A 27,367-nucleotide genomic window follows, 5' to 3' on the forward strand; every position below is an offset into this window, starting at 1 on the left:
CATAGATTTAGCACAGTCTACTGAGATGCAAAAGACTTCATGACAGGACAGTTGCTAGATCCATATCAAAATGGATTTTACTGTAAGGAAAAAAATCATGGTTTCAAAGTTAAGAAAATTCAGAAGTGAAGATAACCTGTAAAATTCTGACCCTCTGTGAACACTTAATGTGATAAAGTCATTAATTTCATTATAATATTTTTCTAGACCTATCTCAGCACACAAGGTGGATAGACAAAAGAAATAAGGGTTACAAATTTAACCTTTTAACCTAAATTTAAGTTCTGCCTATAAGAACTCCTTCTTACTTGACTGCAAGTTGGAAAGTTACATGTCAAACAATTCTATGCTAACCTGAAATTGGCTAAAGAGTATCCCTAATATATCTAAATCACACGGCTGTCTAAATAGCTCCTTCATCCATCTTCTCTACAAAAGGTGGGTAAGCAACTCACACCAGAACATACAGAGGTAACAGCCAATTCTACATTATTCAGGTTTTTGAATCCCAACCCAAAATATTCAGTGTTCCAGGTGCTGGATTACTCCACAACTACTGGCTAAAATTTGCAACAGCTACACCACTCACTCACTGGCAGAGTCTGAAGAGCCAGCACAAACTCAACAGTTAGGACCCTAAAATTTTACTTCTTTCTTCCAAAGACTACCGGAACAGCTTTGGGCAAGTCACTACAGCAGGCTTCCCGTACAGATAAACCAGAGAGAACTCAGTTGGGCTGTACCGTGAAAACACAGTTGTGGTTGTTTGTGAAACTTTGGTGCTAGTACTGAGAGCTACAAGAGAAAAGTAAGTCACAGGGAATTTGGATGTCACGCAGTAACACCTGTGGCTGAATGTCCAACATGGTGCTGAAGATGGATTCTCATGCTCCAAGCCTTACCAGTGGTGAATTGGCAGACAGGACAGAATCCAAAATATTTGATAAGATAACAGGAGATCACCATTACCTGGAAGCAGTATTAAGTTTACACAGGCAGTCTTTATGAACAGAGTAATTATTATGGGTGCAAAAAAAGAAAAAGGCAATACAGGTTAACAGTTTTGCATGGGTGACTGAAGCAAGGGTTGAGTCAGGCCCAAAAAAGCCGTTAAGTCATTTTTTGAAAGTTAAAAGATTGTTTTAATATTTAATTGTGGGAAAATGAAGCTCTGGCTTTGTCAATTTCCTTCTAGAAATGTCTTCAAGCAGCAGCTTAAAATCTCATACTACAATTTCAGAAACTTGGTTTGGGCAAATAGGCTGGGGAAAGGGAGCAGGCAAACACTTCATATTACAAAATTTGCAATAAAATGAAAGTTGATGACAAAATTTCAGCACAGGATTCTCTGATACGGACTACAAAAGTAGTATATTAAACCTAACAGACTAGCACACTGATCAACTATTTGTGCATAAGATCCCTTCTTTGTGCAATACTAGAGCAAAAAAGTAAATCCTGCTGTAACTTTGAGAGATGCATGCCCAAGTAGCTAACTTTTGGATCTGCTCTATTTGAGCTTTAATTCTCTTTGTCAAATCCCTAATTTTGACTTTATGAAGGGCACAGAACTGATTTCCAAAGCACTACTAATTAGCTTTAATCAAGAAAGGTAAGGTCTCTTGATCTGAGAAATACCAACTCTAGTTTCTCTGCCTGCAACCCATCTGGAAGTAACTTCATCATGAAATATCGAAACATGACAGAAACGGTCCCACCTATAAAATCGTCATGAAGGATAACCATGACTCTGGCACCAGTGATTATTCTACCAGGCCCCGCAGGGCTGGGCTGAGAATGCCGAGATTCTACAACACCTTGGCATTTCCCTTCAATGTCCTTTTAGACCTGGTCCAGGTCAAAGGACCAGAGATAAGACGTTATACTAAAAATGCCGCTTAAGGAGCACCACATACAAGAAATTCTCTCTCTTCTTAATTCTCTTTCACTGCACATCTGTGCCTAGATATAACAAAGGCAACTAGCTTTTATCAGGTGCCTCCGACTGCATAGGACTAAAAGCATCACATTTCAAAACAAACCAAAGCTTCCTTCTCTACCCTCAAAAACAAAGGGGAAGAGAAATTCAACTATGCAAAGATTAACTCTGAATTAGTTAGAGGTTATTACCATTTTTTCCTGTCTTCTACTCCACTGTTCAAGGAGACACTTGCAAACATTGTTCTACAGAACCACAAATTTAAATGAAGAGTATAAGGTAACTGACTCCTTGATACTCTTCCTTGCTCTAGAACTATTACCTGCTCTAGTACATCTTTGTATCAAGATTTAAGTTAAGCAATTTACAGCTTAGATTCTTTCAAGTAAACAGAACCTTCTGTATAAAAATATCCACATGTATATGGAAGATTGTCAACACTGAAAAAATAAGACATCTATGCTGCCTGCTTACTCTCTCACACAGGTGAAGCATATAAAAATGTCATCTTACATCAGAAACGAATCTTATCTCAGATCTACAAAAATTTGATGCACTATTTCAGTGCTATGGCTCCAAGGGAAGACGAAAGACAGACACCCAGTACTTATTTCACCCTCTGGAAAGCCGGGCACTGGTGTTAAGTGCACCAGTGTTAAGTGCATTAGTGTTCCTTCAGAACATTCCCCTACATACCATAGCACCTACTAATCTGTAATCATTACTGCATGACAGATACTGAAACCACAGAGTCCTCTTTAAATTAGGGCAAAGACCTCCACCACCGACCTGTTCAAGAAAGACTTCTGACATGGACTTTCTCCTTTGTATAGTCCATTTTAAAGTATATTTTTAGAAGCATATTGCTTGAAAACTCCAAGTTTTCATCTTCTCCAGCTTTCCACACCAGTGCAGATGGTAAGACAAATCATTTGGAAGGGTTTTGTTTTGATTTATTAATATAAGCTTTATTTTCACACCATGTCACAATCACAAGAAGCCTAAGGTTAGAGTACTCCCACAATCTAAACAAACAACACACCACGTACATATGAGCAGAAGGTTTCTTTAGGAAGTTATGTTCTTCACTCATATGACAGATTTAGTTCTGCATACTGCTGTCATACCAAGCTTGCTGTTTTTCATTTAGACACATTCCACCAACCCCTTGCAATGGGGAAAAATTACGATAGGTTTGAGGACATACCAACAGCGTTTGCTGCCCTGTGGAGAAGCTGCTTCAGAAACAGTGCATGCAAGTGTAGATAGTTTTTCAAGAGCAGCAACAGTCCCATCTCTTATCTGAGCATGCCTCACAGAGGACCAAACATGGCTCAGAACAAACCACAGCATAGTTCTAGTACAGAAGACCACATCGCTCTCACTTCTTCATCACCATATACCAATCACTATTACAAGCTTTCCATCTCCCTTTTCTCGGCATCCTGTACAATTTTCAGTTTTATCAGTTTTCCTTTCTTTTCAAACCTCTCTCACCTCTCGTCCACTTTATGTTGCATACCTACTCACTGCTTTGTTCCACGCTCTGTCACATTCCTTTTGAATCTTACCTATTTCAAGTCCACCCTGCTAACTTTCACTACAGGCCCATCCCACTACCAGAAGCTCAGAAGGCAAGCCTTCATGTGGACCTTTCCCACTCCATGCCCATCCCTTCTCCTAGAAGTCTACTGTCATCTCTTGATGGCACCTACAGCTCTAGGACTCCACAGGAGAGAGCATCGTTTGCTTTCTCAGCCATTAGCATCTCTTCAAAAAACCTTTGTTCCGGTCCAGCAATCCTGGCACTGCACTCCCTGCCAAATACTTCAAAGCACTGCTTACCAGCAAAGCTTGCCTCAAGCTTTTCTCTACCTTTTCTCTATGCTCCAGTCCTCTCCAAGCAAACATGTCACCATTATAATCGCTTGCTAGTCTCTCTCCACATGTGTAAAATCTGCAAGATGCAATATTACTTCCCCAGATTAAAGCTAGAGGAGCTTTAGAAAAGCTAGACAAACCTTTCTTCACATGCTACCCAGCCATCAAATCCTAGAGTCCTTCTGTTCATTCTTCATCAGCCTTCAGTTTCCCAGTATCCCATATTTTTCCCCAGTTCCCTTCAGGTTGCTAACCATGCATGGAAAGTTCACAGAACACAGCCAAGGACCCATTAAGTCACCTTAAGGCCCATCCTTGCCAGGATATCTACCTCACGCACGTAACAAGAACCATGGCTGAAAGAAGGTAACTCAGGGCACAATTCTTGTACTTAGCCCACACCTTCAGCTAAGGTAACACTCTTCCTCATACCCAATGGTCTACTGACATCCAGCAGCCGCCATGTCAGAGTCAGTCTTCTATCCCTTTCCAACATGTAAGCTAAGAGAAAACTTTGGTCTTAATGCTTTCACCTCAGATACAGAAACTCATACCTCCTCCTTTGTTCCTCAACCATTCTCCATTTTTCCACATTCAGTATCACCATCCTTTCTGGACAGCAAGAAAAGATCCTCATTTAGTCTAAGAACTCCTGGATTTCTCAGCCCGTTTTCACTGCACAGTGGTGCCAATTTCTACTCCTTAACTGACGCGGCAGAAGAGCTGTTGTTATTTGTTCCTAGTTCTTCAGCAATGTCCAAATCAGACACCGGATGAAAAACTCTACGAGTCATGCTACGGCAGAGCTCATCCTATACACCGTTGCTTATCCTCCTCCTCCCCTTTACCACATTCCTTGTAAGGGCAGTCTTGGCTCTTAATATCTTCGCTTAGTTAGTTATTCAACTAACTGAGACTAGTGCCAAGTCAGAACAGCAATCTGTATTATAGAAGTACGGCGTCGAAGTGTTGGGATCATGAACTTTTAATTAATTTTCTACCTTGCAAATCAGTTTCACCCCACAGTTCAAAGACAGTAGCGTGTGTCCGTGCTAATGCACTGAGAATTCGCACAAGATCGAGGAGGAATCAGAAAGTGAGAAATCAAAGGCAAGAAAAAGACACCAGGAATGAAGACTGGAGGTCAAGCCTAGATTTTTGTATCCCTTGCTCACCCATCCTCATGTAACATCATTCACTCCTTATCCGTCAGGGCTCCCGTAACCACGCTGCCAGCCCTGGGACCGAGGCGTCCCGGCCTGCGACCAGCAGCGGAGCCCCTCTTCGGAAGGCGGCTCCCCTCCCCCTCCCCAGGCAGTGCCAGCCACTTCCACCCCGGAGAGCAGGAACGTGGGCTGGGAAAAGCAATCTGGATCTCTGGAGGACAGCAGGGGAGCACTGCTGCTTTGCCAGGATTAGCTGCCAAGTTTTAAACAGCGTGAATGAAGTTTATTCACCCACTACCTGCCTCAGTAATAGAAATATGATCCCAGAGTCCTAACATCAGAGACGCGATTCCCTACCGGCTTATGAGAGACAGGAACAGGCCAACATCAGAAGACGTATTACACATATTTTCCTAAAACATGCACGATTTAAAAGCTATCCTTTCTAGCACTTCAGATAGGCAGCATATGCTCACCTGTAGCAAAGCAGAGCATATGTTTTGTTCCAACCCATTTTGTTCATCCTTCCAATAATTCACCTCGTTCACCGTTAACAGTCATCCCTCAGCATCTGCAAGGACATTTCACTGACAGGTTTCTAAATGGACAGTAAAAAAAAAACCAAAACAAAACCACAGGCACCCGTAAAGTCCCAGTCAAACAGCACATTCTTAACTGCTTTCAAAACGACTATATGCTTATAAAGGTATTCTGTATTCCTAAGAAGTAAGAAGCTGAAGGAGAAGCAGTGAAAATTCCTGCAATTGTTCTGAAAAATAACTATATTTTTAATGCAAATGTAAGTTACTTTATTTCTAAAGAGCTTTTTCTAAAAAAAAAAAATTACTATATTCTTCTAGCAGCAGTCTCAGTTTGAAAAGGTAAATAAAACCAACTCCTCCTCCCAGAGTTTGTGGTGTTAATTCCATATAACACAAACAGCAAAAATCTGTGAATTCACTTGCAGATTCTCTTCCAGACTAAGAAATGCTATTCTGCACCGAGAAATGGAGCACTACAGTTGGGCATGGAAATGCCACATTACTGTACTGATACAAAGATTAAATTCCTCTATCATACAGTTCATGAACCGTTCCTTAAAGCAGGGTAGCCATAACTACCACGCCTCTGAAGGCAGAAAAAGTGCTAAAGGGTATTCTCCAGCTGTTCAGTTTTTACAGTTTGTTATACGCCCAGAGACTGCTTTAGGATGGTTCTCTTCTAAGGCTTGTTCAATTTCTCTCTATTCTTCTGAGCATCTTTTATTACTTTCTTTCTGGCAAGAATGGTATAAAAAAAGTGAAGTTTCCTGCCCCACAACCTTCCCTTGACAGATATTCAGGACTCCTACTACTTTTCTCAGCCTTTCCTAACTGAACTAGTCCTAACCTGGGTCAGAATTCTGCCGCCTTAAGAATATGTTTGGCATTAATCTCCAGAACAGATGCATCAGTTTGTGTATTCCGTTTTGAAGACTGCAGTGTCCATTTTATCTGGAATATGTTTATAAAGACGAGATTTCAAAATTCAGCAGCACCTGGGTAGTACAACTGCTAAAAAATATAATTCAGCTTCCTAGGCAGTGCAACCTAGTCTGACAAAGATCTTTATCTAGGAGGTTATTCGTTAGCAATATCCTTATCAGCAACAGTATGTCGTATTGCTTACCCAGGGAGCAAATGCTTTCCTAGTTTCACCAATTCCAATTCCAGTTCAAAGACACCAACTGCAAGTTAAGGACTGAAAATAATTTGTATTTGATTTGCAAAAATTCTCCTTGCAATAGGACTGAATTAGATCTATGCTACTGTCTGCTACTGCCTCCTAACACAAAAGCACAATGAGAGATGGAAATAGTGTTTGCAGAGCCTACTTAAAAGTGTTTGAGAATATTAGGATCTACACCATCAGTCCTGACCCACCTTATCTCCAAATATTCTCGTTTTGGGTCCCCACAGGGCCACAATGACACACGTCAGTGCTGGCATAAGCATTTCTAAAATCCTAGCCAGACCCAGAAATAGGTATAAGTGTCGTCCCCCCTCACACAGGTGGCACAGAACATCCTCAAGGGAAGGTGTGAACCTGCAGCTTGTGGATTACTTAAAAAAGATACATAAAAATTTATTAATAAAAGGAGGCCTGTTGTAGATAAGCTTAAGATTGACACACTGGAGCCCATACCCTCACTGGAAAAAATGTTAGGGAATCTGTAAATTAAAAAAAAAAAAAAAAAGAAAAAGAGTTTTAAATCACTACTCTAAGGTAACAAGTTAGAAAACACCAAGGCAGCAAGTGTTTGATAGCTTTTTGACCTATGCATGACAATGACACAGCAGGGAAAAAGGTGGAAGGAGGTAATGTTATGTGAAAATAAAATCATACTAAATATGAAGAGAATAGTCTGAGCAGAGCTGACCAAATGCTTTGGGTCAGAAAACACACAATTCTATCACATAACTCAAAAGCCCCATACAATCATACTTTAAAGCAGTTTAAAGTTTATTAAGTTTAAAGCCCAGCAAAAAATCTCAAAAAACATCCTTTACATATGTAAACATTATGCTTTCCAAACTAACTTTTCCCTCATCATAGGAGATGCTCCATAGCCTTCATCAGAGGGAAGTAACCCCTTCCAAAGTAGAAGAATTTTCCAAAGCCCATTCTTGCTCTAAACATAAGGCAGAACAACATTTGTCAAGCACAGCGCACGCTGCTTCGTTCACTTCAAGGGTACAACCACGCGAGTAACCTGAGAGAAGGAAGACTACAAAGCTGTAGACTCAACCACAATGGCTCCAGCTACTGCTTGCACATGTGTTTATCAATGACTTCAGACCACTAAATGTCACTGAAAAATATATTCACTAGAGAAACAGATTTGGAAACTGTAAGAACAATTAAACGGCAAGAACACAAAGTTTTCATTTGTTCCAGTACCTGAACATGGATGCTGACGGGACCAAGGTCTCTGCCACTAGCACAAAAATGATTCTTCCCCAACATAACTCTGGACAATGAAAGCTGCACCTTGAGACAATATGGGCACAATCACAACACTCCTCTACTGAACACCCTGTTAGTGCATGAGTTCATTTAAGACTGTCCAACCCTTGAATGCTTGATACTATTTCAAACCACTTTCGAAAAGGGCAGGAAAGGAGCAAGGAAAAACAGATTTTCTACATGCAGAAACCCATTCCTTCTCTCCTCTTTGGTATCTTGGGGTATCACCTGCCAGAAGCCCTAAAGAGCATTTGGGCCCTTTTAGCAACTTCCCCTTTGGTTTTGATGACTTCAGGCAAGATTGCTGAGCAGCAAGGAGGGACCAGCACGCACCTGAACAAGGATGAGGAGACATCCGTCTCAGTTACGGAGCATTAACAGTGATGCTGCTATGACACGTGACCACACGCAGAGGAAGCAACCTCTATGAGAAGGGGCTCACTCATTTGCAAAAGAGGTGTCAGTGCAATCAGAGGTACTGCCACAAAACCACATTTTACACTTCCAAAGCCCTTTCCAGAGATGTGAGCTCAAGTAACCAAGTAGAATCATAGAATCATTAAGGATGGAAAAGACCTCTAAGATCACCTAGTCCGACCGTCAACCCAACACCTCCATGCCTACTAAACCACGTCCTGAAGTGCCACATCTACACGTTTTTTGAACTCCTCCAGGGATGGTGACTCCACCACCTCTCTGGGCAGCCTGTTCCAATGCTTGGCCACCCTTTCAGTAAAGAAATTTTTCCTAGTATCCAATCTAAACCTCTCCTGACACAACTTGAGACCATTTCCTCTCATCCTATCACTAGTTACTTGGGAGAAGAGACTGACACCCACCTCGCTACGACGTCCTTTCAGGTAGTAAATACTAGGGAAAAAAAATGCAGGGGCTTCAAGATGACATTGTACATTGCAGCTGGGGAAGAGTGAACATGGGACACGCTAACTTTGCAGTTTGTGGATGGCAACAGTGCACAGTAGCTCACACTCTTTCATTTGTCGTAATGCAACAGTTTATCCACGGGAAAGCCTGCAAAGTAGAAGCAGCTGTTAAGTGCAGGGACATGTCAACAGCAGCCACCAGGCCTGTAAAGCTGATCTTAAACCAGAAACAGTAAAGAAATTATAGAAGTTAAAAACCTTGCTTTACAAAGCCAAAGAATCAGTAAGTTCGGTTGGGTTTTTTAAATTTGACTTGCAGTTTCATCTTAGTATTGGATACTGATTGTTATTAACTTTGATGTTAAGCAGTGATAAGGAGCAAAATGATGCTCCCCTTTCTGTCTACTACGCTTTTTACTGAAATTTCTGTACTGGGTAATTTGGAATGGGAAGGGGCATACTTCAGAACTTCTCGAGGACCTTATTTCAAAGGAAGCTCTACTCACAGCCTTGAAGAGAAATACCAGCTTTCAAATTACAACACACTTTCTGTTGACTAAGATATTCAAAAGTTAAGCTTCAGACTGCGATGACGTTCCTGTTTGAGCCACAGCCTTGGTACTACTTACTGCTCACTCCTAAGTGACAAGTTTAGAGCTGGTTCTTTAGTCTTAATAAGTGGTTTTGCTGATATACTTTCTGTCTAGGTTGTGCAAACATCCCAAAATGTCTCCAGAAGTTACTGAATCTAAACTCAAAGTAGGATGTGAATTCTACATGAACAGTAAAGCCTCAAAAAAACCCAAATACTCGGGGGAATCCACCCCCCCCCCCCCCCCGAAAAGGTTGCAGAGCTGGTTAAAAATCTCACGCGTGTACCACAAACCGCTTGTATTTTGTTTCTTTCAGTTTCTGTAACTCTTTTGGACTAGCAATAGTACCACATGTCAGAGGTGGGACAGAGGGAAATTTAGTAAAGCACCAACTTGGATCATTAGGACCAGCTTTCTACTACAGCTCTACCAAAGCTCTACCAAAACCAAGCAAAAACCCCACTGTGATTGTTGGATAAATCCTTCCCAGAGACAGAGGCATTGAGTATTTCCATACCGCATATATTTTCCTGTCTCACAAGGATATTGCAGGGTATGTAGGGAGAAAGAAAACTACCTTCATTAACAACGATTTGGAGGAGGGAACTAAAGAAAAATGAAGCCACGATCACCTCCACCCATCCCTAGATGCAAGCACTGAAATGGCTCTCCAGCAGCCACACACTTCAGACACCGACTTCACAGCACCATCAGCAGAATGCATAGGAACACCGAATTCCTGAAGATACCACACAGCTGCTTCACGTTCTAAAGAGGTCTTCCCTTAAAAGTAACTGTGAAAAAGTGATGCTTCGATGCCACAGGCAGACTTTTTTTTTCTTCTGGAAGAAGCAGTATCAAGATCTTTCCCTACTTTTGTATGGTAGTAAAGTTCTGTTCACGGACATATTTTAGAAACTCTCACTGCTACATTAGTAAGTCACAGGTCTCTACTTCCCTGCTGAATTTCCCTAGCAAGAGAAGCCTTGCTCTTTGAGCAAACTAGCTACATCAAACAGACAATCAAGCACTTTCCTCCTGTGGTTGCTTCCCGGCACTAGTTAGCTATGTAGGCAGTGACATAATTGATTTCACTCGCTGAACTAGAAAAGGCTGTACCAACAAAGAAGTGCATCTATAGCAGGAATGTCTAAACCCACACACGTTTTCCACTGTAGGCCCTGCATTAAAACAAATTATTGTCACTGAAAGCCAGAATTTTTTACAAAGTGAAACCATACAAATTAATACACAAAAAATCTGCTACTTTGATAATGGAGTTCCAAATAAAGCCTATGAGAAGAGAATTCTAGTTAGGAGATCATCATGTAACACAAAGCGTACAGAACTTCACAACAAAAACTAAGCACAGTGGAGCAGGACATAGAAATCTGCCTGAACTATCGGCATCCACAAGAAAAATTTCTAGGAAAAAAACCCATAGCTTTGCTGTCCCGGTTGGCCACGACAAGGTTTCTCTGGGATGGAACATCAGCGATAAGGCAGTCCACGCAAGATCCACGACCGAGAGCTGAGAGGATAAAGCAGAAGGGAAACATGGCAGAGAAAGGAGGAAAAGAGAAGCCTACCGCAAAGGCTAGTCTGAGGAAACACTGTCGGAGGACATACACACTTCCTCCTGTGGCACGGTCAAGGCAAAGATTCAAACCACAACCAGGCCTTTCTAAGACACAAAAACTAGTGAATTTAAAGTGGCAAAACCCGCACATCTCTGTTTTTGGAAGGAGATACAGTGCCAGCTCCGCGACAGCCCACCTCCTGGGCTGCAGGCCCCTAGAAGGCCCGGAGTCGGAGACGGTGTGTCTGGCGAGCTGCTGAGGCAAAGACAGCCGAGACGAGGTTAAAAACTTATCCATAGCTGACCCATCAGGTGTCTTTTTTAAGATTCCTGCCCGAGTTTGGTCACAGTTTCATGCAAGTCAAACCATCCGAGCAGAACAAGTCGTTTTAATAAATTGGCAAATTCCAACTAAAACTTTTTTCCATCCTTTCTGATCAGCTCCCACCGAGAGCCTAACCTCAAGTTTTCAGTTCCTCGTTAACCACAAACCATGGCTATGACCTGCTCTTCCTCTCGGGTGTCTGAGAGACACTCCCGTGTCTCCCTGAGGGGGCCCACGACAGCTCCGACCGAAGCGGAGCTCGGGTCCGATCCAGTGCGGGCACACCTGAGCTCCCGCAGACAGCGGGAGAAGCCTTCACGATAACTGCGTTTTGCTCAAGTTCTGTTTCACTGCATCTGCCTCCTCTACGACGCAAGTGCCTGTTGTGAGGCTCAAACAAGGAGCTAAGATGCAGTAACTGGACTACCCCCAAGCTGCAGAAACTAGAAAGGAAATCAAGTGGTTCCTCCCGCAAGTATTTAAGCAGCATTTTTGTAACATAAAACCACTCTGATGACTGCAAATCCAAAAGGGACCCAAGAGTAAACAGAGGGAAAGAAATTTTGTTGTGTGAGGAGGAACTTCTGCTCCAGTTAAAAAGAATACATACTGGAGTGATCTGAAGCTGCCTATAAATATTTGAGAACATCAAAGCCGGTCCTGTTAAATTAAAAATGCTGTCACACAGATAGGAACTAGCCTCTAGCACTGCCAGCTTCAACATGTGAGCCTCTGATCTGAGAGGCAGAGGCTCAGCTCTTCAAGAAATTTTATTCACCATAAGAAGGAAAAAAAAAAGCAAACCAGCAGTTGAGTTTAATAAGGATATTAAATACCTTATGAGTGAGCTAATTAGAGCTTAACTCTTTCAGGACACTTCAGCCCTTTTACTGACAAGGACGGTAGTTTCTTCCCGTACTACTTCCCCAGCTGGGACGTCTCCAGGCTCCAGGAACGTTCCTATCCATGCCCCTGAAACAAACGCTTACGCAGTCCTCAGAAACAGAGGAGATTTTGCTGGTTTCATCTTGGTGTAACTTTAATTTAATCATACTGCATACATCACACATACACACATGTGCGCATACATTTTGGCTGACTATTTCACATCAGGGACCTATGTTTAATACTGAAGCTGTCCCGAGGGATTTCAAATCTTCATCCTCCCATGGTTGCCTGAAGATAACTAGATGGGTAGACAAAAGGAGACCGGATCACTTCGTTTAATTTCTGTTATTTGAGGAGATTCAGCTCCTCGTGGCAACTGAATATAAACAAGATACGCATGGCTGAGAAATTTATCCCTATCTGCAACTGCAACCCTGTTATTTCACTACAGAAAACTCTCTGTAAATTCCCAGTATCAAAACCTACAAAGATTATCACTGAAAGTTATAAATGTGGTGGGGGAGGAGGAACTCTGGCAGCGCAGCTTTCTCAAGTAAAATAGCGAAAAACCCAAATAAGATCACACCTTGGGAGTTCTTTTGCATTAACCACTCCACAATGCCTCTTCTTCAGACACAGTTTTGGGATGCAAAAGATAATATCTTTTAAACAGGCAAAACACTGCCAGCTAGCAGACTGGGGATACCTTGCCTCTCAGCAAAAAGAGGTCTCCAGCCCTTGGCTCCCATTAAACGCTGAACTCAGTAGCATCTCCTGGCTCTGTTTCACGGGCTCATTTCTCGCTCCCAGCCCTGCTACACATCATTCAGGACATCTGCCAGCTTGGCATCCAGACCATAAAGTGTTCATCTCCCCTTTATCCTCACAGCACGCAAGAAAGTATCTGCTCTAAAGGGCTTCTAAATAAATACAAAACAGGTATGAGAAAGTATGCTGGACCCCTGTAAAATACAACGCTGCAACGGGAACCAATGCATTTTCCTGTTATAGCATACCTTTAGAGACTGCCTGAGGAGAAATCCCAATCCACCTAAGAAAAGGGCAGCAACTGCTACACTGCGTATCCAAACCTCTATCCTCATCTCCAAAGCCAGCGAGGACAGGTAAAACTTCAGTGCAGTGGGAACAGACAGCACTAGAATGCACAACTGGCATGCTATATATATATAATATTGATGTTTTATCTATGAGATATGGATATTATTGTTGTTGTTATTAAGGTAAAACCTATCAAGGCTCAATTGTGAGTGCCACCATTTAGCCAGGCCCAAACAAGAAGTAAAGTCTATAAATCTTCAAGGGCAGTCTCTGCGGGGGGGGGGGGGGGGAATCACAGCCTTTAAAAGAGGTTCTTCTCCATGAACTACAGAGTTTCAGAACTGATCCACCAGTGTATAAAAATGAACAGAATACCTTCTATAATTCCAAGTCAGTCCTCCAAATCCACTTTTCTTAATCTGTCACCAAAGTGGACTGTTTAAGGCTGGAAACTTTCATTTCCAAAGGTGAACTCAATGGAAAGTTTGGTTAGAGCCTCTTCTGCTTGGGGGGGTGGGGAATGGATGAAGGGAGAAATAGAGGAGAAGGATTTTTCCCACCCACACTTAATACACTTTTTATTGTATTTTTTTTAAAGCAGGCAAGTATCAAAAGCCTCAAAGTAGGAAAACAGATCTTGGCACAAACTAGGGTCTTTCCTGAATTAAAAGCAATTTTTCAAACACTACAGTCAGAAGCATTTGAAAGTTGCTTACCAAGCACATGCAATAAATTCACAGTAGGAGGCACGTATTTGCAACATGCATGCCTGTACAGCTAATTAAACAGTTGTCCTCAATCCATGACTGCAGACTCTAAAATATGCCCCTTAGTTCTTTGTCAGGCCAGTCACCTCCTCACTGATTCTTCACTTTGCTTTACTACTGAAAATGATGCAAAATAATAAAACAGCTTAAGCTCAAGAAAACCAACAGAAAGCTTAAGCTGGTCAGCAGCTTTAGAAAACAACTAAAATCCTTACATTAATGCATCGAGTAGCATGGGTCTGGGAAGCCTGGAGAGTCTGCATATATTAAGCTACATATTTAAGGGTGTACTTGTGTCTGGAACATAACAGGCACCTAATCAACCTTTGTAAACTGGCTTTTCATCTTAAAGCCAAGTGCAACAACAAAAGTCTTTTAAAGCAGCATGAAAAGGAAATTAAAAAAAATGAATGAAAGCAATTCATCACTGTGAAGAGGACACCCTAAGCCACCAGAACCCTATTTTCCTGAGCACTACTACTCAATCCTAACATAAGCATAGCTCCACCAATGGGATAAGTGCGGTGAAGTGCAATTTTTGGCAGTCTGTACTGGGTATCCGCAAGATCACGCTCCCCTGGTCACCTCTGGTTCAAGCGTCAAGCAGTCAAGAAAAATGCAGAAAAAAAAATTTTTTTTAGATGAATCTTCTGTTGCTGTTGTAACAATTTCAAAACATGTCTTTGTTTAAAAACAATCTCTTTTTCCTGTGCCAATCTCCTTTAATGTGAAGGGCTCTCCCTTCAAGCCAGGAAACATGAGAAATAAGGCCAAGCATTCAACTTGCATTCATTCTGTTTTCATATGTAGGCACCACAAGCTCTGGTCTGACCACATTTGAATACTGAAGTGCAGATGCCCAAAAGAAGAGATAGTATGTACAAGTTAATGTTTAACACTTCCTAAATTGAGCACTTCTAACGTACTAACTGTATTAATGCAAATACATGTACCACTTACGTAACTGGGTAGAACATACAGCAGACTACTGCCTCCAGATCGTACCTTTCCTTAACCACTAAGATGCTGGCCTCTTGAAAGCATTCACACTTTGAAAAACTATGTTTATGAAAGTTATTTTGGTCCAGAAGGGCCTCACTTTGAAATTCCAAAACAAGGACTAGAAGACTGTAATAAAAAAAGGGAGCATTTTTAAATACACGCTCCACCACAAGATGGTATAAACTGGAAGAAAATTACTAGGTATGCTAATCAATGGTTTTATACAACTACTCAAGACTTTCCTATAAGATCTGCTTGCAGCAAAGCTGCCTGCGTTTCTTTCTCAACAAGTTATGCCACGCCAAATCATGACCTCTACATGCTTTACCTGGAGTCACTTCCGAAGCCCTTCACTAGGCAAAGCAATTAAAACTGTCCCACAATCACATCCACCAGTGGAGTGCCCAGGGAGAGCAAGTGCCAATTCTATCCGTGGGGCACGGCTGGCCACAAGTGCTGGTAACACTATGAAGCAGGCTGTAATTATACCTAAACCATTATAGTCACATAGATCCAGTCTCAACATAAATATATAAATGAAAAAAAGTTCTCCAAATGGCTCCATGTTCAACAATTTTTGAGCGCCACTCCTCTCTCGGATTTTCTCCTAGTTTCACCTCCTGAAGAAGCAATAGGAGTACATGGAAAAGGAAGTGGTCAGCATCCTGCCAGCAAGGGCAAGGTTTTCAGCAGTACAGACCTTAAACGTCCGTGCGGAGGTTTAACTAAACTTATGGACTATGTGGAAAAGTTACCTGAACTCCCACAAATTATTTTTTCGCTGCTTGATTCCCCACCTCTATCTGGAAGTGAACAGAAATTGCACTGGTTGGCCCAAGTACAAGACCCAGTGCTGTAAGCTTTCTGCTTCTACTTATTTTCTTAACCTACTTTATATTCTTATTCCTCTAAATAGGCCACATTAGCGCTTTTTGCCCTTTCCATTGTACTTTCTCCTCCATACTTACATATCTTTTACCTCATTTTCTCTTACTGTGCCTTCCACCTTCTCTGTAAGGGACTGGGTCTTGCGTGCTGACAAGGCTCTGGTAGAAGGATTCTGGTATTGCTGCAACTGTGTGCAAATACCACAGGCACCGGAGCTTCCTCCAAAACCAGTAACTCATCACTGAATTTGGTACCTGATCTTTTGAACAGCCCTCTCCCCTGTAGTAATACCTAGAAACATGTATTTGTTCTTGCCTTAGACTCATTTAGAAACAGTTTGCACAGTTGCCCCTAACTCTCCATTAATACAGAATCACAGAATCGTATAGGTTGGAAAAGACCTTTAAGATCATTGAGTCCAACCATAAACCTAACACTACCAAGGCCACCACTATACCATGTCCCTAAGCACCTCATCCAAACGTCTTTTAAATACTTCCAGGGATGAGTGATTCCATGATGATTATAATGTATTGTAATAGTCTAAAGCTTGAAAGTCCTAAGTTTTCAACTAGGTAAATATGATTTCCTAGCCCTTAAAATTCCATTACAATTTTGGCTTATGTTAACTATTTTCATAAGGTGTTTCTTTTTCCAGACGATGTGACAGAAGACATGAAACTGTTCAACGGAGGAAGAGAGAAGGTTGTTCTCGCAGAAGGTTTAAGCAGCCAAGTGCCCCTTTTCACCACGGTCTCTGACCCTCTCGTCTCAAATTCTCTTGCAGCGTTACAGTGTACTACCTTAACAGGATGGCACAAGTACAGGATTCTCAAAGCAGAGCACTGCAGCAGCAAGTAGACATCACACAACAGCCACTAGCTAGCACAGAAGGAGTTACCAAGTCCTTTCACCACCATTCTAAGAGACATCTTGGATACGGCAATATTGAAGAATTAATAAAAAATAAGGATCCTTATTTACGATACTGCATTCAGAAGCCAATGGGAACAGGCAACTTCTTGCGAACTAAAGCAGCAATGATGTGACTGGGCTGGAGCTCACAGTGTGAAGACAGTGCCCAGTGTCAAGACAGAACAGCACAGGAGGACGAACGACCTATGCAAAACACTTCAACTCTTCCTGTGTACTACCCCACACCACAGTACACGACGGACTAAAGCATGACTGAAACTTAAAAAAAAAGGAAGGGAGGAACACAGGGAGGGATGGAAACTGGGGAACAGCTATATTAATCTAATCTGAGATCAAGCCTAGGACAATACCTCTGCTGCAAGCAAGCTGCTTGTGCATTACACACTCTACAAAGGCTGTCCAGGTACAATAACTGTGCAAGTCTTTACCTTAACAATCTCTTATTTTAAATGTGAATTATGCTTCGTTATCATCTTGGCCTTCTCCTGTAGAGGACCCAGACCTGTAGTCACCTGTTGCACTCCCATGAAAAACACCTTCCTTTCACAGCACAAAAAACTCAACTGGTAGCGACAAGAGTAGGGGACCCCAGCCCTGAAAGAAGCCAGGCAACTCCAGGCATGGGCAGTCTTCATTCTTCTGTCAGAAACTACTGAAGAATAAACACCGATCAAGCTCAGATCAGGCACAGCACACTGCAGAAACTACAGAAGAGGAGCCTGCTGCCCACAAGGACTAAACCTGCATTTTTTGTCTTCTTTTCACCTATCAACTCTCTCCCATAACAGAAAGGATTGATGAGCCCTGCCAACTCACGGAACAAATTGAAACCTCCAGTTCTGGTTTCAAAACCTGCACATATGCTTTAAAGAACTGAGATTTTGGAAAATGCACAATGAAAACTTGTAAAGTATTTTGCTATTCCATGCATATATCAAGGCTGGAGTATATGAGAGTCTTGTTCCTACCAGCTGGATAGCCAAGTCTTAATAGAATGGTAACGAGAAAACAAAAGAACTGAACCTTAGATTAGACGAGGTTTCTGATCCACAAAGCAGCAAAGCAACAAGTATAGAAATTACTCACTGCTCTGACTACATAACAAGACACACACCTGATGCTGTTATAACCAAAAAGGAACTGTCAGTGACTTGCCTTTATTAAAATAAATAAATAAATTTAAAAAAATAACGTAAAACAGGAAGTAAGCACTGTGAAAGCTCAGAATTTACTTTTTTTTTTTTTTAAGACAGCAGCAATTAAGTCTCTTCCATTCATGATTCAGCCTTGTTATCTGTTTAACACAAACTCCTTAACTTTCAGCAGGCCTTCAGAATGGTGATGGGACTCACGGTTCTGTCTGACACAAGTTCAGATGAGAGGCTCAAGCAGGACAGAGCTTAGATTCAACAGCTGAAGATGGACATCTCAAAGATGACTATTCTCACTTGCCTCACAACATTTGCCAATTGTGAGCATCTGGTCATAACATCAAAGACTGAAGATCAGAGAGGACAAAACCTATAACCTAGTCCCACTTCTCATACAGGACAGAACAGATACGTTCCAGGTCTCCTGTCTTTGTACCAAAACAGAGAAACATCATAAATGCTGAATAGCCCTTCTCCTCATCCCATTCTCAGCATCCACAGGGTGTCAGCTTTTGTTTTCCGTCAGAATGAAAGTGCCATGTTCCAATGACAGCTCAACTCCAAGATACTTCACTCCAAGGACACGATGACAAAGCAAACCTGAGGCCCCAAAAACTGGTACTAGGAGCTCAGTCTTACCAGAGAAACCTATTATCCCTGATGTCCTCAGGATCATTACTGTAAGCCACAGCCTTACAGTTAAGGCATGGAAACTAACACAAACCCAATCACAGGTGTCTTCATATTCTAAGAGGATAACTAGCAAAAAAAACATCCAACAAGACAGTGACTCAAAGCCACAAATAATTCCACTTCCTGAATTTGAATGGCCTTCGGGCACTCAACTCAAGCAAGAAGAAACTTAACCTGCCTGTTCACAAAACAACAACAAAAAACCCCCGAAAATACACATTTTTGTCTTCCATTCTCAAAGGACACAAACATTCCCTTGACTCAGCCTCCTCTGATCATTGCAAGACATCTGTATCTCTGCACAGTTGCTTCAAGTCGCTGCTTTCAACGCTGTTAAAAACTCTGCCAATGCTTCAGAGCGCGAAGCCTCCCTGACAGAAGTTTACCGTCTTTAGCAACTTTTGCATTTTGAGAAAACAGAGGAAAGGCTCAAAGCTATTCAAGTAAATAAGGGCTGGGAGGGAGACAGGAGGAAGGAACACACAGGCACAGTCTTGCACTCCAGTTCTAAGCCTCCCCATCTTCTGCAAGAGAAAGAAGACAGGCAATAGCATTGCTACGAGGAACTGCCGTGCAAGAAGTTGGGAAGTGTCCCACTTCTGTTTTCTTCCTGGAGCTTAAAGCACTGAGTTATGCTTGTTCTCCCCAAACTGTTACCTTCTGAGCACAAAAAAAAAAAAAAAAAGCAACAGGAGATTGTTAATGTAATCTACACACCACTCCAGTTCAATGGCTACCTAAAGTTCATTATTCCCCTGCTGAGGCTTCCAAGCAGGAACAAACCAACCAAAACCCAAACTTGTATTGCACAAGAAGAACCAGGCATAATATTCCTAAATCTCTCCTTCATGCTGCTTCTCTTCAAAATTGTATACATTGGTAACCCACCTATACTACTGTATTCAACAGTGCGTCTGAGGCAGGAGTAGCACAAAGAAAGACTAAGAGAGAGAATTAACAATGATGAATGTGTATCATTTAAAGTTTTTGGCATGTCAGAGTTTTTAATGCTATCTAAAACAAATGTTAAATTCGATTCTCCTTTCCCAGCACCTCACCTGAGCAGCACCATCACCACCACAACTTTATAAGAAACACAGCATTTGATGCTCCACATCTTAGCTACCAAGCAGAATAAGCAACTGGAACAGAATCTTGCCAAGTGCAAGTAGAAGTAAGATACATAACCCCCCTCTGAGCAAAAAAGCCACTGCTAGTCACATCAGTGATGCTGACTGTCCTAGCACTGTAGGTCTGTGGCCATGTAGCATCTAGTTTGACACAGAACTGCATCTGAGCTTTTGGTCTGAATGCTACAAGAAGTTTCGACCATAAGGAGTTCACCAGTCATAATTTGTTTTACAGCAAAATACCATTTTAGAGGTTTCAACAAAGTCCTGTTTTCACAATTACTCTCTAGTCAGACGTTTTCAATTTCCAATCTCAACCATACCAACGGCCAGGATATTGCCCCAAGAAACACATAATATTCCAGTATGCCAGACACCACTGAGATGGTTAGATCTTCGAGCAGTTTAAGGACCAGCTGACACAGCAACCTAAGGATGAGTTTGCTGAATACAAACTGTGGCCACATGAAAGAAGACATATGAACATTTCATCTCTCTGAAGAGTCACTCTGGTAGACACTTGACCCTAATAAGACTTGTTCACAATAACATGAGAAACAATATAACAGCATACCACTACTGGATAGGAATCTGGCCAATAACCGGTTTAGGAGTGAATGCATCACCTATCAAAAGCTGAAAGTGCATTGTTTCTTAAGGTTTTTTTTTTTCTTCAGACTTTCAAGACCAATGAGTAATTGGTGCTATTAACATAAACAAAAGTAAGTCTTTGTATAGTCCCAAAACCACAGTTCCTTTGATCCATTCTTTAATGTGTGCCTGGAATTCTAATTCTAAGAAATTCTAATTCTAAGAATTTCTCATATTTCATTTTAAAGAAAAATGCATCTTAATCTTGAAAGAACTGTGTGCACTGACAAAGCGGTTGGGGCCAAGAAGAGCTTGCTTCACTGACTGATGTACCACTAGCTACTGTTGAACAGGTTCTTAGTGGCATTAGCTTCACGATCCTTTTCTAAAACTCACAGTGAGCTTTAAATGATGATCCAGAACAGCAGATTCATATAGTTCCATAAATACACAGCCTAGCTGAACAAGGGAGGCGAGACAATGCTGTGAAAACCTTTGTAAATTTTGGCTCCGAAAAACTCACTCTCAGGAGGAGATGAAGGAAGCACGACACTGACAAGAGATGCTACATGTAATCTAAGATCGCAACAGTGAAAATATGACTGATGTTGGTTAGTATATGTACAGATGAATAAGCAAAACAGGTTTTGAGTGATAAAACAACTGCACAAGATTTGCCACATAATTTGGCTTTCACTGTAGTCTTTCCTATTTGGGGGCTGTCTATCCAGGCATCAAGAGGAAGCAGACAGTTGATGTTACACATAGTAAGGCCTACAAAAGTCCATTTAATCCATTAGTTTCAAGTTATGCAAATCTGAGTCTTAACAAAACAGTATGGTTTTTCTCCACTTTCACTTACAAGCTCAAGGAAAGTATGACCTCAAGTAAACGGCCTCTATTCTGTTCTTAACACCAACACCTGACACAAAAAGAAACTTTAGTCTCTTGTTATCCGCGAAGACCCAGTGTGAAGTCTTACACGCATCGTCTGGTAAGGCACCAAAAGGTTAGAAAGCGTCAGTGCCTGTTTCAGCCCCTACCAGCACCACCTTTTTTTAAAAAAGTCATAAATATAAATCAGCTGGTCCATCCCTCTTTTCTCTTGAAGAATCAATAAAAACCCTTATTATCAGCAGCTTGTCCTCACAACTCTTCTGCCTGCGAGAGAACTTTTATAAGAAATCTTCCCAGCCGAAGCTGTTTTGAAGCAACAAGCACTCAAAGGCAGTACTCTTTACTTTGAAAGAAGAAGAAAAAAAAAAAAGGTCATTTTGATAGTAATGTATTTGTGCTTGTAGAGCTTCACCGGTTGTTTTTAGAGCTTTTTTAAAATTTCATGTATATATTTACGTGTGTAGGTATGCGTCCAGATATGGAACTCAAGCAAACAAACTCCGCAGCTGTTAATGAGGAATAAGGATTGCTATTGGCAATCGCTTAACAGTCAAACTTATTAAAACGCCATTTAAGTCATTTTTCTTTACTTAGCCAAAGGGGAAAAAAAACCAAAGTCAACAATTACAAGCGACTGCACAGGCATTAGATAAGCACTTCGAGAGTTTCAAACAGAGTAAAGAATCGCTGCGTTCCGATAAACGCAAAAACTGTTTCTCCGGTGAGAAAGCCCGGAGCAGCGTTGGAAGAGATCCTGCGCGGTGACAGAACCACCGACCCCGGGCTCCAGGCGCAGGGGTAGCAGGTACGCGGAACGCCGCAGCCCACGCAGAACCAGACGTCCCGCAGGACGCAGGGACGAACGGCGAGGGCCAGCAGCAGCCCACGCGCGCACCGCGGCCAACTACCGCCGCGGTGCTTCCACACCGCGCTGCCGCCGCCGTCCCGGGCCGCGGGGCGGACCGCAGGCCACCACGGCAGCGCAGCGCAGCGCACCTCCGCGCGCCGCCCAGCCGCGCCGGGACTGCGAGGGGCCGCCCCCGCGCAGCGCTCCGCGCCGCGGCCCCGCCCCCGCGGAGCGCGAGGCGGCAGGGTCCCCGCCCCCGCCGCCGCCCCGCCGCGCAGGCAGCGCGCGGGCACCGCGCCGCCCCGCGCCCGCCGGAGGTGCGAGGGCGCCCGCGGAGCGCAGCCCGCCCGGCCGCGCCCCGCGGCTCCCCGCGCCGCTCGGCGGCTCGGCCCGCTCCCGCCGCGGAGGGCGGCCGCGCCGCGCGCCCGGCTGTCAAACGCGGCGCCGCCGCCCGCGCTCCGCGGGGCTCCGCGCCGGCGCCGGCCCGGCAAGGTGAGGCCGGGGCTCGGCGGCCGCGCCGCCGGCGCGGGGCGCGTCGCGGCCTTTGTGCGCGGGCGCGCATCTGTCACCGCGGCCGCGGCGCCCCGCGCCCCCAGGCCGCGCGGCGCACGTGGGGCGGCGGGCCCGGCCCGGCGCGGGCTTTGTGCCGCCAGGTGACGGGCGGCCGGGCCCGCGGAGCCATCTTGGGGCAGGCGGCGCCCCCCGGCCGGCGCTCACCTGCACGATCTCGCCCTCGGCGCTCAGCGTGGCCCCCGCGCGGGAGAAGCGGCCCTGCAGCCCCGTGGTGTAGGTGGTGTAGTCGCCGCTGGGGCTGGACTCGAAGAGCACCACCTCCACGAACGCCGTCTCCTTGCCCAGCGCCGCGCCCGGCGCCGCGGCCAGCAGCAGCCCGAGCAGCAGCGGCGGCGGCACGGCCAGCCCCGCGCCGGCCCCGCAGCCCCTCATCGCGCGGCGGGGGGGAGCGGCGCCCCGCCGCCGCGCATCGCTCCCGAGCGGCTCCAGCTCCGGGGCCGGGCTCCCGGGCGGGTCAGCGCCCCATGGCAGCAGCCCTCCCGCCGCGCTGCGCCCCGCTCCTCGCCGCCGCCTGCCCCGCGCTCCCCGTCCCTCGCCCCGGCTCCTCTCCGCCCTGCCAAGCCGCTTCCCTTTCATCTGCTCCACGTGACGGCCACCACGGGGTTATCCCCGCCCTCCGCGCGGCTCTGACCCGCTCCGTCCCTCCCTCGGCGCACACACGGCCCGCAGCCCCGCCGAGCGCGGCCGAGCGGAGCGGCGCCCGGCGCAGCGGGCGCGGGCGGCCCGCCCCGGCTCCGCGCGGGGCCCGAGCGCCGCCGGAGCCCCGGGAGCGGCCGGCCAGACCCGCGCGGCGCGGCGCGGCGCTCGGGAAGGCCCTGCCGGGAGTCGGCCTCCCACGCGGCCGGGCCTGCAGGGCCGGGCCGGGCGCGCCCGGGACGCGAGTAGCGGCCCCGGCGGCCTGTGGCGCACGCCCGGGCCCGCGTCCGCCGGGGCCCTTCCCGCCGGTGGCGGGGCTGTCGGCCTGCCCGGCCCGCGGCCTGGCAGCCGTCGCGGAGCGGCGGCGGCGGTCTGCGGGCCGGGGGGCTGGAGCGGGCCGGCCGCGGCCGCTTCCCGGCGCTGCCGCGGCTCGCAGCCGTCGGCGGCCTCTCGCCGGCGCCGGGGAATGCCCGAGTGCGTTAGGCACGAAGCCCCGGGCGTGATCGCGGCAGGGCCGCAGCCCCGCCGGGGGGACGCGACCCCGGGGGGACGCGCCCCGAGCGGGCAGGAGCTGTGCCTCCGCAGCCGAATGTACCAAAGTCACCGGTTCTCTCTGGAGAGACGCTGCTCCTGCACGGCGTTCCGCTAACGCTCGCCATTTCCAGCAGACTGCCAGCATCCAGCAGGCTCCTCATTTGTGTGTAGGGCAGGAATGGCTGATCCATCTCCTTGAGCTCAGTACTCTACAATTGCGGCTGTTAGAGGAGACTAGGTAACCCCAGCTCTTTGGCTTGTCTGTTAATGCAAGTCTGTGAAACCTCCATGAATGGTGTGGAAAAGGTGTACGGGTCATAATTTTTATTTCAGTCTCGCACTACAAGAACTGGATGGCAGCCAATGATACATTTTCCTTTAAAAGTATGTACAACTAAGCTCTGGAGCTCGTTAACACAAGACGTTACAGAGCCTGAAAGTATAAATCAGTTACAAGGGGGATTAAACAAACTGATGTGAGATCCCTTGTTGGGCATGAAGCTCAATGTTTGGAAGCAAACTCCAGCTCTGGGGTGAGTCCCTAACCCACTGGCAGAAGGAATAATACCACAGTCTACAAATTGCCAGCTCTTTTCCTAAATGTACGTTGTTACAACTGAAGACAAGATAGTGGCATCCTTAGCGTGGCACAGTGAGCAACATTAGCTTAACAAATCATGGAAGATTTCTTCAGTGAAGAAGGGTCAAGAAGGTATCACAGGAACATACACTCTGGGCTTCTACCACAAGCCACAAAATACCCCCACAAACCTAAGGCTTCAGTAGGACGGATCAGGCTGCAAAACTACGGCATGCATAGAAAGAGCTGGAAGGGGCATCACTGTGGTGCTCTAGCCTGGTAACAACAGAGAACGCACTAGGCAAACTTAGATATGGTCAACACGTGCGAATTTTAGATAATGGGTATGTTTCAGTAGGATTTCAGAAATGCATAGCATCTAGTGTACTAAATAGAAGCATTTTAATCCTTTAGTGCAAACTACTGCTACTTGATTTTCCTTCACCTGTGAGGCAAATGGCTGATGCTTGGACAACACAGGGTTTCCTACATCATAATCAACATGGGAACAGGTTAAACACAGAGAACTTGATATTTTCTCCCTGCTGAGTCAGGTAAATAATTTCACCATCTGTAGCAAAAGCAGAGGTGTATGCAGGGGTTGCTGTTACGATGATGAGAGGGTCACTGTTAACCTGGACCGTGCACACGTCATGAGGAGAAAGTCTCTTGACATTCAGCTAATTCTCTCTCTTCACTACCTTCAGTGGCTTGGGCAAATGATATCCAGACTTTTTAACCCTCTGTCTTCTCATTCCCTCCAGAAGAGGCAACAGCAAGTCATTTCCAGTCATTGGCAGGTTTTTATGCTCTGCATGTCAGATTCAGGATGTCTTTTTTCACCAAGTATTCTTCTTGCAAAGGTCCTTATGCCACTGTAATCAAGTTTTTTCAATGTTCTATTAGTAAAGGTAAACAGCTTATGTCATAAGTTGTTGTAGGTCAAGGCCTCCCAACTGTCCTACACTCAACGGGTATGCCATCAGGTTATCGGCGGTAAGAAGAGTTGGAATTTCAGTGTCAGAGGACACTGGGGTGTGCGCAGGTTGTCACTTGAAAGGTAATGAATGAACAGTGCCCCTTACAGAACGTCTTCCAGCAGGACACCATTGCGCAGCTTAGAGGAACCGCCCAGCATCATGGTATTTGTCCCCCTCTGTCCCGGGCACAGTCAGAGCCTGAGGACAGCCATAGCACTGGACGTGCCAGCTGATGAGGTTTTTGCTATGACTTGCCGTATTTGGCAGAAGTTTGCCTATTTTGGGAGAATTATTTATTTTAAACAGCTCTTCCCATGCCGCTTGTTTCAACATTTCTATGATTTCTCCATAATCATGCCAATGTAACTTTTGTGGAGCTGTGTGGCAGACTGGATCAGGGAAGAGACCAGGGCTAAAGGCAGCCTGGGGGGGGCGGGGCAGGGATGGAGTGGAGAAGGTTATTTTTAAACTGAATCAGCAAGCTAAAATAGTATTGGGAAGAGGAGCTTTAGGAGTGGAGATGGGAATTGGAAATGTAGGAGTTCTAAGAGACCATGACAAGAGCGCAGTGTGTGTGGAACACACAGTTTTAGTCCTACAAAAACTGGGAAGAACCTGAGATTCCTGATTCTTAGCTGTGCAGCTGAAAAGTCAAGAATGCTGCATCCTTCCCTGCTGGTCAACAAAGTGGATGTCAATTTACTTCAGCAGTGTAGGGGCTCAGATGTCAGGCAACTGTCTAAGATTCATTGCACCAAACTTAAATGCCCCTCATGAGGCATCCGTGAACACTACGTATTTAGTTTTTCCTCTTTTTTTCCATTTAATCTTTAAAAGTTACATAAACATCATACCTTGAGATAATATTAGGTTTCAAATTTAAATAGCAAGAAAAATAGGGATTATCCAGATTAGACAATTCAACAGTAATCTTGTCCCCTGTCCACACGTACTGTGAAATTCTCCTGTTACATGGGCACATTTTCCCCACAGGGCCTGGCTTCACAGGAGAATCCCACTGTAGGTAAAAATCAATGAAGTCTAGTGAAAAAATGTTATAGATAAGACCACTGCCTCTGTTGTTAATGAAATCAAATCATCAGTACTTTTTGGATATTTCCTAGGAAATGGCCTAGAAGTAGGGCCTCTCCAGGTTACGCTGAGAGTTAGGAATGCAGAAATGGCAGGCCAAATAAATCTGGAAACTAACTAGTGAAAAATATGGGAATGGGGCTCTATATAACAAGTGGGCATCATCCTATCCCTAAAGTAAATGTTGCTGAAGATCTGATCCACCCCACTAAACTATCCATATCATTGGACTACAGACATGTCAAAATTGCCTTTGCAGTAGCCTCATAGTCGAATACTGAGGAGTGACACGAGGCACTAGGTCTCAGGTCACCAAGTTCCCTCTACTTGGGCAGAAATCCAAGCAGGAGGTTGCAGGAAGAGAATGGACTGTCTATGATTAATGCAATCAAACATTTCTAATTGGCTTCCTTCCCAGCTGGCAGCATACAGTTCACAATTCGGTTGTGCCACAATACTTCAGATATGTTTTCTTTTTTTTCCCTGCATAACAAACTGAGGGCCAGGGTCTGAAATACAGAAGTCTCAAACATTTACACCTGCAACTGAGGACAGTAAGAGCTGTGGTTTGAACATAACAAAATGATGTATAATGCCAAATGGTCTGAGAAAGCATGCCCTAGGCATCTCGGAAGAGGGCAATCAACACTAGAGGCTGCTTTTGGCACAAAACTTCCTACATCTCATTTTCCTTGCAAAGAAATAGATGTTGTAGAACCCTCTTCCCCCCACACTGCTCTTCAGAGAAAA

At 44.8% G+C, this 27,367-nt stretch overlaps 1 protein-coding gene across 2 annotated transcripts in view; it reads right to left on the bottom strand.

Moving 5' to 3' along the window:
• ZNRF3 (zinc and ring finger 3) overlaps positions 1-23,353 on the bottom strand; it is a 100,529-nt gene extending 77,176 nt beyond the window's left edge. The window contains exon 1 of one of the 2 annotated variants that reach the window (XM_075515772.1): positions 22,940-23,353. In XM_075515772.1, coding sequence (XP_075371887.1) covers positions 22,940-23,167 — 228 coding nt within the window. In that variant the 5' untranslated portion in view covers positions 23,168-23,353. The remainder of the gene's footprint in view (positions 1-22,939) is intronic. The other variant, XM_075515773.1, reaches the window with a different exon arrangement.
• Between the last annotated feature and the right edge of the window lie 4,014 nt (positions 23,354-27,367).

Source organism: Mycteria americana, chromosome 13 (genome assembly GCF_035582795.1).
Source record: "Mycteria americana isolate JAX WOST 10 ecotype Jacksonville Zoo and Gardens chromosome 13, USCA_MyAme_1.0, whole genome shotgun sequence".
Taxonomy (NCBI): domain Eukaryota; kingdom Metazoa; phylum Chordata; class Aves; order Ciconiiformes; family Ciconiidae; genus Mycteria; species Mycteria americana.